Source organism: Xenopus laevis, chromosome 2L (genome assembly GCF_017654675.1).
Source record: "Xenopus laevis strain J_2021 chromosome 2L, Xenopus_laevis_v10.1, whole genome shotgun sequence".
NCBI classification, from domain to species: Eukaryota; Metazoa; Chordata; class Amphibia; order Anura; family Pipidae; genus Xenopus; species Xenopus laevis.
Window position 1 is genome coordinate 79,911,984 of NC_054373.1, and position 14,887 is coordinate 79,926,870.

Here is a 14,887-nt window from a genome sequence, read left to right on the forward strand (position 1 = left end):
TAAAAAGCTAAATAACTTAAAAACCAATAATAAAAAATGAAAACCAACTGCAAATTTTCTCAGAATATCATTTTCAAGGGTGAACAAACCCTTTAACCATAGAAGCTGATGCCCTGTCCAAGCATTGTGTAAGAGTAAGCAGTATTCAAAAACTGAAAGCACCTTTGTCAATATCATTGCTATTAGGTGCTGTTTAAGGGTAGGACTACATGGACGTTTTCGGCGTGATCCGATGCGCTGCAACAAAACACATGCGACAAATCACATGCGACGGAAATAAGGTAAGAGAGAAATGTTGGATGAAGTTGCAGCGTTGATTCGACACGACACCACTGTTGGATGCAGACGCAGCGTCTGCATCCGACAATCGTGTCGCGTCGGATCAACGCTGCGACTTCATCCAACATTTCTCTCTTACCTTATTTCCATTGTATGCAATTTGTCGCAGCGCATCGAAAACGTGCATGTAGTCCTACCCTCAATTGCCCACGCACCTAATCCTCAGTGCTCAGGAAGGATCCAGTACATGCGCATGCTCATGAGGGGGGCGGTTGAGGGCCTAGGGGCGGCCCAAATATTAATCGGGGCCTGGGTGCCGACACCCTGACCGATGTGACAACCAAATGTCACAAAACAAAAGTCAATAAATGATGTAGCTGCATGACAATGGTTGGGATATTTATGTGTATATATATGTATATGTATATATATGGACAGAGGTATTGGCCCCAGTAGAAAGTATTGTTATATCCTAACACTCTCCCCCTAGTGCTGCTAGAGAAAAAGGAAATGTTTTTTAAAATTTTGAATTATTTGATTAATATGTAGTCAATTGGAGATTGCCTTCTTGTAATTCAGAGCTTTCTGGATACCAGGTTTCTGGATAACGGATCCCATACCTTCATTTCCTTTTTCTCTGATATAATAAAACAGTACCTTGTACATGATCCCAACTAAGATATAATTAATTCTTACTGGGGGCAAAACAGTCCTATTGGGTTTAATTAATGTTTAAATATTTTTTTTATCAGACTTATGGTATGGAGATCCAAATTCCAGAAAGACCCCTTATCTGTAAAACCCCAGGTCCCATACATGAGCACTCTATCCCTTCACTGGCCATATCCACCATGGATTTCCATCTGACCTCATGGCACAAACATTCCTGTTAAAAAAGCATTATTGAGTCTTTCTAATACAATGGAATTAAATGTACCTGAGAGACCAATTAATAGAAATTGTTCTACTGTAGATATATCCTAAATATCCTAAACATTTACCAGTCACCAATAACATGGCCCAGCAACAAATCCTTCCTGGAGACTAATTCCAAATGTTAGCAACTATGCTAATGCCATTTAATCAAATGACCTTGCTCTCTGGCACTTGTTGTTATGCACAGAAGACTGTTTATTATGTTTATTATGTTAAATGGGTCCTTCCGCCTAAAACCTGTATAGCAAAAGAAAATGGAAACACCAAAAACCCATTCTTTTTGCATCATTAAGGAAATTGTAAGACTAAGCGATGTTTCATTATGTATCAATTTGTTTTAAAGTTATTTGTAAATGTAATAGCAATGTTTGGTAGTTTATACTGTATTTACGGCAATGCTGGTTCTGATTCCTGAAACAATATAGCCAAAGCTTATCTTTTTCAAAGAAAACCAGATTTCTGTTATATTTTTTTATGTGTCAGACCCAGAGAACAGAAAAGGGATACTGTAATTAACATTTTAGTTCCAGAATTTATAAAGGTATGGTGGTTTTCTGGACCTTGAATTCATGTGTATCTGTATTACCCAACTGACAGACGAACATGCCAAGCCTGAGAAGCAACTGTGACATGTATGTTGTCGTAGATAAATCGCATGCCCCTAATCTAGTAGGGGAAAGCCATCTGCATTAGCATTTACTAGTCTGCTACTGGCAGAATGCTGGCTTTAAATAGTTCAAATCAGATAGTTACTGGACTCCGTGCAACCTTTGTACCTTGTTATATATTCATCCAAAATCAACACAATCCTTTCACATAGACGAATAGTGGGTAGTATACCAGGCTTTGATAATGAGAGAAGTATGTATTGCTTATATTTGGCTTAGTCTATCATAACTAAGGCTCAGAGAGCATGCTGGGTAAGAGCTGAAAGCTTAAATTGTGTAGAAAGTGAATGGTGGGACTTACTGAGCTGCTACTGGGAACATGAGAGGGGGAAATAAAACAGATTCAAATTTAAAATGAAGTTTTGAATAATGATAAGGTATAGAAAGCAACGGAAAAAATAAAAGCATTATTCACTTTTGATACACTTTGTAAAGATGAACTTCTTATGTTTGCTTTCATTGCCTGCAAATGATGCCATATAAAAGCAAATTCTTTTCATTATAGGAATTAACATGGTTAACACCGGTGACATCAATGGTTCTAGCAACCTTATGGATTTCCTTGATGAACCAATTCCAGATGTGGGGACATATGAGGATTTCCATACCATTGACTGGTTAAGAGAGAAGTCACGTGACACAGACAGACACAGAAAAGTAAGTGTCCAGTGCTTTAACAAGGTGGATGAATGTGCTGATGACAGCAGAAATACTGGATTAACAGAAAACGAAAACTAGAGGACTGTATATAATAAAAACGTTGGTTGGCAAAAGGTTTTTCACACAGGCAACAAAAACCCAATGGAGTTCTTTATGAAACATTTTTTTTACCTTGTGCATTGCCTCACCTTAAAGGAGAAGGAAAGGCTAAAACTAAGTAAGCTTTATCAGAAAGGTCTATATAAATACAACAGTGAACCCTCAAGGTTGCTGCTCTGAGTCCTCTGTCAAAAGAAATACCACATTTCTTTCCTTGTATTGTGTACACATGGGTTTCTATATCAGACTTCCTTCTTTCAGCTTAAACCTCCAGGGCATGGGTTTGTGCATGCTCAGTTTGCTCCTCTCTCCCTTCTCCCTCTTCCCCTCCCTGCTTTATTCTGAGCCCAGTGCTATGAGCAAGCAGGGAGAGACTGAGCGCTGCTATCCTAAACAAACCGCTTCTAGAGCTTTTTTCTCAGACATGGTAAAACATTCTATGGAATAAATATAGTTTTTCTAGCTTGTGGCTAATCTATTGGCAATAAACTGCCTCGGTAGCTTTCCTTCTCCTTTAAGTGCCCATAAGCCTCTAGAATGAAGGCAATGACCTGTGCTTTCACAAATAATACAGCAATGAGTGTATTTGGCGAGGATAAGGAACATGCCAAGGGAAGCACATAGGCCTCCCTTCCCTGCGGCCAACTTTGAAAGCATAAATCATTTGTTAATTTAGTAGGCTTCTCGTGCAATAATTTCATGTTTATGTTTAGTATACAAAATACAGCATTTCTAGCATTATTCTATTTTAGACATTAGTTCCCCTTTAAAGGGGGCCAATTTAGGCCCACCTTTTAGCTGGCCATACCAGGGATTTCCAACTTGAAGGGGATTTCTAGAACAGAGGTCCCCAACATTTTTTGCCCCAGGGACCAGTGTAAACCAGAATTTTATGTAAGGCCTGGGGGGGGGCGTCAACTGCGGATGACAAGTCAAATTTGGGTGCACTAGCGTCAAATTTCGTTCGTCCACGCCAAATTCGGTGCGTCCGCATCAAATTTGGTGCGCCCACATGAAATGCAGACTTGGCTTGGCGGCCCAGTTCAGGTATGTCCGGCAGTGGGCCGCGACCCAGGTGTTGGGGACCCCTACACTGCCATAGGTGATTATTGAAAAGAATATATATTGGCACACATGCAAAGTGACCACCTATCTCCCTATCTCCTCTGAAGTCTAGGAGAGAGAGAGAGAGAGAGAGAGAGAGAGAGAGAGAGATTTACTTACTGTTTGTACCTCTCTATGTATTGGCAGGTATGTATCCATCAGAGGGGAGATTTGTCTGTCAATATCTTTATTGGCAAATGCAAACTTACTAGAAGTTAAATTAATTAGATTAATTGAATGATTTTACCCTTCTTGTTTCCTTTGCTGAACATCATCCCTTTAGTTTTCTGTGGTTCATTAGCAAAGTGAAGGCAATATTCCCTTGCAGCTTATCAGCAAACCCTTTACATAAAGTAATTATTTTTTGGAATGTGAAACATTACCAATACTTTAGTTGACCATTTCTAGTATAACATTTGTGACATGTAACTGGAGACTTTAGCATTAAACTGCTTAACAAAAACTCCAAGACATTCTACCCAAAAAGACAGGATGAAACAAGCAGTATGTTATGATAAACCTCTTTAGGGAACAAGCAATCCACATTCTGTTATCCTACCTAGGCTGGCCCTGATGAATAGGTTCCACGGAATAACATGGAGGTAATTGGAGAGCTTCCCCTCACAGGAGGGCCATCTTACCTCTTACTGCAACTCCCATCGGGCGTTACTTGGAAAAGAATTCCACTCTATTAAAAATGTGTATTTCACATGAGACTGCCTTTACTAAACAAGTCTGGTTTCAAATTCACATATTTGCTACATTTTTCTAAAATGAAAGAAGCGAGAAGACTTCTTGTGAATTTGAATCTTAGATTTATGTTTTCAATAAATGAAACTTCTTTATGGTCATTTAAAATTGATTTAATCATTAGATGTATTTCCCCCACTGTACAGATCACTAGCAAGAGCAAGGAATCAATCTGGGAATTTATCAAAGGCCTTCTTGATGCATGGTCAGGATGGGTTGTAATGCTCCTTATTGGACTCCTGGCTGGTAAGAAGAACATTCCACATATTACTTTAATTTTTTTAAATAAGCACATAAGAATATATACATATATTAGTGATCTTAAATCAGAAAGGCTCTGGTTTAGCTCAGAGGCACAGCTGGAAGTGCAGGTTACAGAAAGGCTATGGGTGCATGTAATATACAATCCCCAGAATGATTAAGGTGGGCACTACATTGCACCATAAAAAATTGCTGTATACAGTATTTATATGAAAGGGTTTTACTTCTATGTTTTCTACCTTTGATCTTGTAAAGTAATATGGACTGATCATTTTGTACCCAGAATTTAATTAAATGTTAATGTGTTTGGGGCTTGAGGTCTTTCTGTTATAATCAAACATCAATCTTTCCTTTGGCCCATAAAAAAATTCAAAGAGGGCACCAATAAATGATAGAATATAACAGTACACAGCCCTCATAAAATATGAAAATTCCCTACCAGGCAAACTCCTTATTATCAAACCTTGAAAAGGTTTAAGTTTAAATCCCTGTATTATCAGGGTTTTTTCCTTTCCTTTCTTCTTGGATAGGTGGGGAATATGAACAGACACTTTTATAAAATTAATAATGCAACACAGACTTAAAACAGAACCTCTGGTTTGCCACAGAAACAGCATCCACAGGGCTGGAAGGGCTATATCAGGTCCATTAGTTACAACCCTTTCCCTACCGTTCCCTTTTTGGGGCTTCTTAAACTTCAACCGAGTTGAAAACATCTGAATTCCAGAACTCTTTGCTGACCACTAGGCGTCCCCCTTTAGCTCTGGATACTAAAACTAGAAGCAAAGAATGTATATCTCACAAAAGTTTAGCAAAAAACAGTATTGTAATGTAAGAAATGATCTTCACTCAGTGCGCTTTCTTTAGTAAAAGTTTTTTTTTTTAATTTATGGGGCACCTATTGCTTAACAAACTATATAACAAAACAAAAAAAAAATGGATTACAAGTGGAAAAATGTGGCACCTTCCATACAGAATTTGAAGAAATGAAGGAAAAGGCTATTTGAATTTTGCAATGTTATATTGTTTGCTAATGATAAAAAAAGTGTATTCTTACTTGCAATTAATAAATTGTGTTGTTTATTCCTTATAATTTACAATGATACCATATTCAACGTTTCAGGGTGGTGTATATTTGGTGTCATTATAAATGGAATAAACAACACACTGTTTGAATTGCAAGTGAGAATTCATCTAACAAACAATATAATATTGCAAAATGCAAATTTCCCTTCCCTTTATATCTTTTAAATTTTTAACAACTTTTATTATGTTCCAAAAAAGAATTTGTCATGTGGTTCTATTGTAGCTTTGGTGCTCTCTCACTGTATCTGTGAGTATCCTAAAATGACATTGGTACCTGTTATGGTTTTACTTTGCTATGATTCCAATAAATTTTTAAAAGAGAAATAAAACCTAAAAATGTATATAGATAGAAATGCATTATTTTATAAGCCGTCTTATTTTACCAGCAGGAAGGTTTAGCAGCCCTAGAACTGTAATGCCTTCATGCCTTCAATATTCTCCACAGAAGCTCACCATCTGGGATCTTGTTAGGTCATAATATCAGTGACAAGTTAAAATTGCAAATAGACAATATGGGGAGGGTCCTGCTTGTAAGAACTTACATTCTAAGAGGTAAAGAAAGTGAAACACACGGTAGAGTCCTGTATCGTGTTGGGTAACCAGAGAGTACCCGCAAAGTGGTCTGGTTTTGGGTAGAAAGATCATGATTCCCTTAACATGCAGGTGGGCCACAAGTACCCTGCCTGGGTACCCTGGCCTACTCTAGACTTGCATTTCCCCCACATCTCCACATAAAATGTACAGTTTTCTTACTTACCTGGTTGAGCCGCCTCCAGAAGGACATCATGGCCGCCTGCCGATGACCTCACTCCCGGATTACGTGGGTCTCAGGTCCGTTTAAAGCTTAGGCCAGGTTAAGGTAAGTTCAGGTAGCAGGGACAGGGCCCTTAATAGCGGGTCAGCTGTTTTGGGTCAGGTTGTGCATTGGTGGATCCGGTCTGGGCAAGGGTCTACTCAACTAGACCCTCGCAGGACTCTTGACATAAGATGAGAGTAACCAGTGGGATTGTAGAGTTCCTGTTGGTTAGGAAATAAATGATAAAGGTATGCCACACAGAAGAGGGGGTTGAGCTGACGAATACACAGCGGGGGGGGGGGGGTAAGTGTGTTTGATAAAAGGGAGGATGGCCTTCATGGCGGGGAAAGGGGAGGCTTTGCTGTAATGTTTCCGTTGGGCTCAGAACTCCCTGTCTGACAGTTGTGAGCCTTAAGTGATTGTTTGAAAGTCTAGAGGCACAGAGAGTGTTTCATGGGATGGGGCACAGTGTTCCAGCACATAAAAAGTCCTGAATGCAGGATTGAGAAGAAGTAATGAAAGAGGGGGAGAGAATCAGGTCAGGGTGCTTTATAGTTGTGAGCATTAACTTTCTAGTCCAGGTTCTTTAAAAACTGACACTCTAAAAATCACATTATAAAAGCCAGAACACTAAACTCACATTCCTCTGTTAAACAGCCCAGACCTTCCTTTATGTACCAGGGCACCACTGTGTAAAAAATGTAAGCACAGTTTTGAAAGTACAATAAATATATATTGAATTACTCCAGAAATGGCTTCTGGTATGGAAGCGGGCTTATTTGTTTAAAAACTTCAAAGTAGAGGGTTTTCATTAAGACTAAAGTTTCATGGCCACTTAAGCCAGACTTAAATACTTTACACTGCAGAATGCTATCAACTGAGAAAATATTTGCTTTTTGCTGCTATTAGCACTGCCGCTTATCAGCTGTGACTGTAACATGTTCTACTGAGCCGCTATTCCAAAATATTCCATTCCTCATTAAAAGAAGCAGATAGTGAGATGCAGTACACAGCTGCTGCAGAACTGACCACACAAAGCAAAAGAAGTAATGGCAATAAAACAACAAATATGCAAATATGCTCATGTAATGGAAAATTAGTTGAGGTGAAGAATCCGTGTGATAAATTTTTGTATTATCCAAATTATTTCTTCTATATCACATCATATTACATTGCAAGATGCAATATGTTGGAGTGAATTTTTATTCTGCTACAAATAGCACAAACTATTTACAGAAATATCCACAAAATGATGTTTGCACTGACTCCCTTTATTATATTTTGCTCCAAATAATTACCTGACAGAGTGCATACCTGTATATCAACTAAGGTTTAGGAGTCGTGACGGCAACCAATCAGCAAATAGATTTGATTAGTGAATAATAGTGGAGACAACCCATACGTTAGGAAGAAACAAAATGCTGATAATTTGGTGGAACTGCACATTACCACTTGATGTCACTGTTTTATTAACTCTGAAATGGAATTCTCAGGCTGCATACATGAATGTTTATAAAATGAAGCCAGAAAACCCTTCTTTTTAGTGTTACAAACGGATGTAAAATTAAGGCCGCCAACAGGAGGTAAAAGGGCAACAGATGTGTGTGGACCCATTATTTCTGGGACCCTGATAAGGAATCATTTTAGATTAAAGAAGGTATAAATTATGAATGAAAGTGCTAGTTTATACACATAATTCGGAAAGGCTCTTGCATTAATAAAACTGGCAGTGAGTGCCAATGTGCCCCTTCAGGGCTGAACTAGTTTGAGCCATATGTGAATGTAATTGCACATTGAAGAAATGCTGGGAACACCCCACTTTTGTATCAAACAGACTCCTTTTTCTTTTTGTACAATGTGCCCCTTCAGTCTGCTCTGATAAATGACCCACCAGTGCAAGCAGGGATGCAAGGGATTCCTAGAATTACCAACAGCCTGTGCCTGCCGGTAATTCCAGGGCTCCCTTAACAGGATGTGTCAATGCACCAAATATTTTGGATGTCAATGCCGAAAGAGACATCAATCCTGCGGAAATGTAAGTGTGTGCCGCAGCTTGCATGCACTGAATAGAACACAGATTTGTTTTGGGGCATTAAGTTACACTGAAATTTTGGGGGAAATGTTACACTGTAGGTAAAAAAAACATTTCAGAGAAAAAAAGATTTGGGCCTCAAAATTGGCACACAGGGCTGCCTTTATAAATGAGGCTTTTTAAATCACAAGGCACAACAAACCTCATGCTTGAAGGGGCTTTAGAGGGCCCAGGCCTTGCTGGTGATGATCACCAAAGCCACCCAGAACATTTCTGACACTCTAAACTGGGGTAGGGGGATGCACTATCCAGGCCGCTGCTTGGCTGAGCGTCATAATGCACTTTTTATATCAATGACTGATTTTATACAGGATTGCACCATTTCTTAGAATTATGATTAAAAGTCTTGAATAAAATGGGTTTGTGAGATTCCAAACAAGTCTTGATTTTATTACATTTGCTGTTTTTTTCAGGTACATTAGCTGGGGTTATAGACTTAGCTGTGGACTGGATGACGGATCTTAAAGAGGGCATTTGTCTTAATGCTTTTTGGTACAGCCATGAGCAGTGCTGCTGGACATCAGATGAAACAACGTTTGAGGACAGAGACAAGTGTCCTCAGTGGCAGAAATGGTCTGAGCTGATGATTGATCAGTCTGAGGTATGGGAATAGCCTTTATTGACGTGATATTGCACATGCATGACTTGGTTACATCAGGCTGTTTGTAATTCAGATCTTCTCTTTGTAATTGCTCAGTATACAAATAAAAACTAGGTAGATAAGGTAATCTGTGCAAAATACATTATAGTTAGTTGGCCAAAAATGTAATGTATAAAGGCTGGAGTGACCGGATGTCTAATATAATAGCCAGAACACTACTTCCTGCTTTGCAGCTCTCTTGGTTTCCACTGATTGCAGTAACCAACCAGTGACTTGAGTGGGGGTCACATGGGTCATAACAGTTTGCTTTTGAATCTGACCTGCATGTTAAGGATCAAAAGCAAAGTCACTAAACAGTTATGTCCCATGTGGCCCCCATTAAAGTCGCTGACTAACTCGGTGTTAGAGCGCTGAAAAGAAGGAAGTTGGGTTCTGTTCTGTTATTTTAGACATCCGCTCACTATAACTATATTATAAACATTTTTTACATTTGGTGGTGCAATTACCTTATAGGCTACATGTACATCTCTTAAAATGATGGACAGGCCAAAGGATGGCAAATTTGTATAGAATGATTATTTGCCATCCTAGCTATTATTGAGAACATTGCTTGCATTTATATATGTTATCTATTTAGAGGATAGGGGGCCATGAATAAACATTGGAACACAATGGGGAAGGTAAATGAAAAAGTATTAAAAGAAATGGCCTGTTGTGAACAAGGTCAAGTTCTCCTTAATTTTTAGTAAGTAGAGTTTATTCCTGACACTCCCACCTGTTTTCCATCGACTGGAGATCAACTAATTCACAGCTGGGACCAAATCTGTTTGCTGTGGGGGAGGCAGCTGTACTGTCGGCCCCTTCTTCCTCAAGATCAGTGATTGTCACAGTGATTGTGATGTGGAAACTGGGAATTCTGTAACTGTTATATACAGTCTGAGCTTTGGCAGTAGTGTCTGCAGAAACAATGTGCTAAGTGGTGTTTATCCCCTGGAACCAAGCGCACACTGCAATGTCCAGCACTGTTTTTTAAGGTAACCCTTTACCCTCCAAAACCTCCAAATTCAAAAAGATGCATTTATTTAATATTTTATCTGGGTTGCACCTTGGGCTGGGACAATATAGAAAGCAGGCAAGTGCACCCAGAAGGCAGGCAAGGCTTGTGCACCCAGATGTATGCAAATCCAGGCACGTGTGCACCTGAGCTCTCTACATTAGATCCGGTTCAGCGCACGCCAGTTACGTTACTTGCGCTCACAAAACCTGACCTGGATCTGCCTGCATCCAGGTGCACAGAAGTGGGAGTACCCTGCATAAAGTGCCGCCTAGGGGCCTCACATATCATAAATCCAACACTAAATGCACACAGTCTGTGAAGTCTGTTTGAATTTAAGTGAACTCCCAGGCATGTGACCTTTTGGATTTGCTGCATTTTTCCACTGAATATATCATGAGTGTGGGGCACAATATTTTCTATGTATTGATTACTTGAGAATGCTACACAGTATATCATTTTTCTTTTCTTGTCTTTCCCAATCTTCCCCTATGTGGAGCTCTCAACTGACAGATCTCTTTGAATTTGGGATTTCACAGACTGCCTATATTCCATTGGCATTGGTGGAAAGACTTGTAGGCTCATCTGTTCTGTATGAGTACTCTATGGAGAAGGTGCATGTAATGATGCTATTCCCATATTGCCGTATGTTGTTCTTAGTGCAGTTGCCCGTGTGAGACAGGATACATGGTAAAGTGCATAATAACGGCAAAATAGGCTTTCATGTGATGCATTACCCCAGGCAGGATTTTGCTTTGTTTTCCTGTATTTTGTTTGTATCACTTGAGATGACAGTTTTGTAACAACACAGAATTGATCACTGATGGCTAAATAAACTCTAGACTACATTCATCCCAGCACTGTAATCTGCTGTTCAGCAACATTGCATGTTAGAAATGTATTGCTAAATGGCCTAAGGAAAATAATATACAACCCTGTTGTGTTTAGAAATGTTATTTTATTGCTGCCTGTTTGCCTCAGCCAACTTATAAAGCATTGTCTGCTTGATTGCACAATAGGCAGGGGCATGCGATGATCATGCCTCAAATATGTGCTCTTTTTACATTTAGAATGCATGACTGATGCCTGCAGATTAACCTGACAGCCCCACAGACTCTCTCATATTATGCTAGACAGCTATTCTGTCACTCTGTAACTCTGGGAGTTATTAGCAGATGGAAGAGCAAAAGTTGCTCTGTGCCGGGCTGAGGCTATTACACACTGATACCTTGAATAAAATGAAAGCAAGCCTTGTCAAGAACAAAAATACCTAGCAGTTAAATGATGGAGCTGAATGGCACTGGAAAGATAAGTCAAGTGAGATTATTGGGAATTTCCACGGTAAGATCCACATTCTTTAGGGATTTGTGCCTTTCATTTTAAATCAAAATACTGATTGGAAATCTTTACATTCAGCAGTTTCTCAGTACAGTAATCAAAGCAACAAAAACATAAAATATGTTATTCTTATTTATACGCCACTCATGTTACAATACCGGCCTATCCCATAAAAACAAACAAGCAAAGTACATTTGGAGGGGCCCCTCAGATAAATAAATATATCATGTACCTAGAGTTGATTAATTCCCAGTGGTGAAAATTGCCATGTTACATTTTAAATAGCTGCAACTGATGTTGTGAAGTTATTAATTGGTGTTAGGTTTGATGTTGCTCAATATCCTTATAGGAATAGTTCCCAAAAGTACTTGCATCTATTTGCTTCTGCCTGTACTTACTGTGTGTTACTCCCACCAGGCTTGCAGCCTCAGGGACCCCCTTCAGCCCCCGCCCCACCTCATGCATGCCCAGTTGCCTGCATGAACTGGGATCAGGGAGGGAACTAAGCCACGGTGCAGGGAGCGGGTCTGGGCCGGCGAAACCCAAAAGAGCCAGGCCCATCGCGTTTTTTCCTGGTATCCCACAACACAATTCACTCGGACAACGCTAGACATATTGTCAATTTCCCAGCTGCCCCAAGTCATGTAACTTGTGCTCTGATAAACTTCAATCACTCTTTACTGCTGTACTGCAAGTTGGAGTGATATCACCCCCTCCCTTTCCCCCCCCCCCCAGCAGCCAAACAAAAGAACAATGGGAAGGTAACCAGATAACAGCTCCCTAACACAAGATAACAGCTGCCTGGTAGATCTAAGAACAACACTCAATAGTAAAAACCCATGTCCCACTGAGACACATTCAGTTACATTGAGAAGGAAAAACAGCAGCCTGCCAGAAAGCATTTCTCTCCTAAAGTGCAGGCACAAGTCACATGATATGGGGCAGCTGGGAAATTGACAATATGTCTAGCCCCATGTCAGATTTCAAAATTGAATATAAAAAAATCTGTTTGCTCTTTTGAGAAATGGATTTCAGTGCAGAATTCTGCTGGAGCAGCACTTTTAACTGATTCATTTTGAAAAAATTTTTTTTTCCCATGACAGTATCCCTTTAAGTACTTTTGCAGGCTATCACTCTTAAAAAAGTAAAAGACGCCATCATTTTTTGGACTTTTTCCACTAAAAAAGTATCTTGTAAGCAACAGAAGATCTATGCACTCCAATGCACTTCACCTGGTCTGAGCTGGCAAAGGCAAGTCTGGCAAAAGAGGTAATGTTCAGTAAAATCCGCATCTTAGTGAATTTGCGGAGTAACGTCCATTCGCCAGAACGAAAATTTGCCTAGCGATAGAGTGTGAATAACTGCTAGCGTCTATCTCCTTCGCTAGCGAAGTGACGTCTGCGCCTGTTAGTAAATTGGCAAAGTCCCTAAATACGGTAACACTGGCGAATCATCGGCAGAGTTAGCCACTTCGCCGTTTAGTAAATCTGCCCCTTGGCATTTGTATATAGTACAATTATATGAGCATCGTTTAGACACAAATACGTACATTTAGGGGCAGATTTATCAAGGGTCAAAGTGAAAATTCTAATTTTTAAATTCTAATTTTGAGGTAATTTTAGTGTACTTCGACTAGGGAATAGTCCAAATTCTAACTGAATTTGAAAAAAATTCTAAAATTCGAATATTGAAATGTATCATGTACTGTCTCTTTAAAAAATCGACGTCTACTATACGCCATCTAAAACCTGCCAAATTTCTGTTTTTAAGGTTTTTTTTTTTTTTTTTTATAAATCTGCCTCTTAATGAATGGCATCAGTATGTGTAACATTTAAGTTTTATCACACTTGCAGTGCTGCAATAGTAGATGAGCCTTTATAACGTTGCCACAACTAGTGCCACATTTTCACTTGTACTGATCGAGTTTTTTGCCTAGAATGCTGGCATGAAAACATGGGATATGTTGTGCTTTGCACTTTGTGGTGCTTTTCTGAAAATGTCCTTGGAGCTGGTATAGAAGTTAAGTGATCAGACTTTGAAGTGGGGTCTCATGCTAGAGACCCTGGTTTAATTCCCTGTTTCAAACCTGGCCATGTCACTTAATCTCCTTATGCCTATAATGCATGCCTTGCTTGCTGTAAAGTGTTTTAAGTCCCACAGGAGAAAAGTGTTATGTAAATTATTTTGTTTCCTTTTTTTTTTCTTCCACAAAATCCAGTTCTTTAGGCTCAGAATCATTGTAAGGAGCTTTCTTGCAAAAGTTATAATTTTACCAGGGCATTCTTTTTGCTTATGCAAAATAACTGTAAAGAAAGTAAAAAATATTCTCCTTTCTGATTTCTGAAATAAAAAGGTAGTGTGATCTGGAAAGTCTTTTCTTAAACTTTATTTGTGTAGATAAAATGTACTGCCCTATGCAAGCTCTAATCAGCGGTGCCTGTTATATCTCATGTATCAGTCAGTATTTGCATGTAATCTGTATATCTAAACCCTTAGGCTAATGCCAGTCCAAGTGGACCTCAGCCTGCAGATAAACTGCTCCTATACTATTCCTTTGCTGCTGCTCTGTCTGGAAACATAGCCTCCGCTCAGATGCACGCAGACACACAAAATGCAGAATCTCGTGTTTTGGCCCCAGAATCAGTCATGTCTGCTTGCACCCAAGCAGAGACAATGTTTCCTGGTGCAGGCAGAGCAGCAACAAAGGAGGAGTGGATTGTCTATGCACTTGGCACCACAGTTATTCACCATAATCTCTGCAGATCAAACAGGCTTTATGCATGGACGTACCACTCGTATAAATATCAGGAGGCTGTTTATTAACATCTCCATAACACACGATAACCAGGGCAGTAGGATGGTTGCCTCTTTAGATAATTAAAAGGCCTTCTATTCAGTGTAATGGGAGTACCTCTGGGCCACAATACCACCTCCCAGTAGCCAGAATTCGAACCAACACAAAACTGTCAAACTCCTTCCCAATTAGCAGAGGTACAGGCAAGGGTTTCCCATTTCCCCAATGCTGTTTGCAATCGCCATGAAACCCAAGGCCTGCCATATTAAATCCTATTCGAAGGGCTCAGAAACCTACCATACAGAGGTACCACCTATGCCACCAAAGCCTCTCCCCTCGTGAAAGCCGTGGTGCGAGCCTGGCAGACTG

At 39.7% G+C, this 14,887-nt stretch overlaps 1 protein-coding gene across 1 annotated transcript in view; it reads left to right on the top strand.

Moving 5' to 3' along the window:
- The window catches only part of LOC108708185 (H(+)/Cl(-) exchange transporter 4), a 38,713-nt gene that overhangs the window by 1,104 nt on the left and 22,722 nt on the right, over positions 1-14,887 (top strand). The window contains exons 2-4 of the mRNA XM_018246625.2: positions 2,389-2,540; positions 4,643-4,742; positions 9,145-9,332. Of these exons, the coding sequence (XP_018102114.1) occupies positions 2,397-2,540; positions 4,643-4,742; positions 9,145-9,332 (432 nt within the window). The 5' untranslated portion in view covers positions 2,389-2,396. The remainder of the gene's footprint in view (positions 1-2,388; positions 2,541-4,642; positions 4,743-9,144; positions 9,333-14,887) is intronic.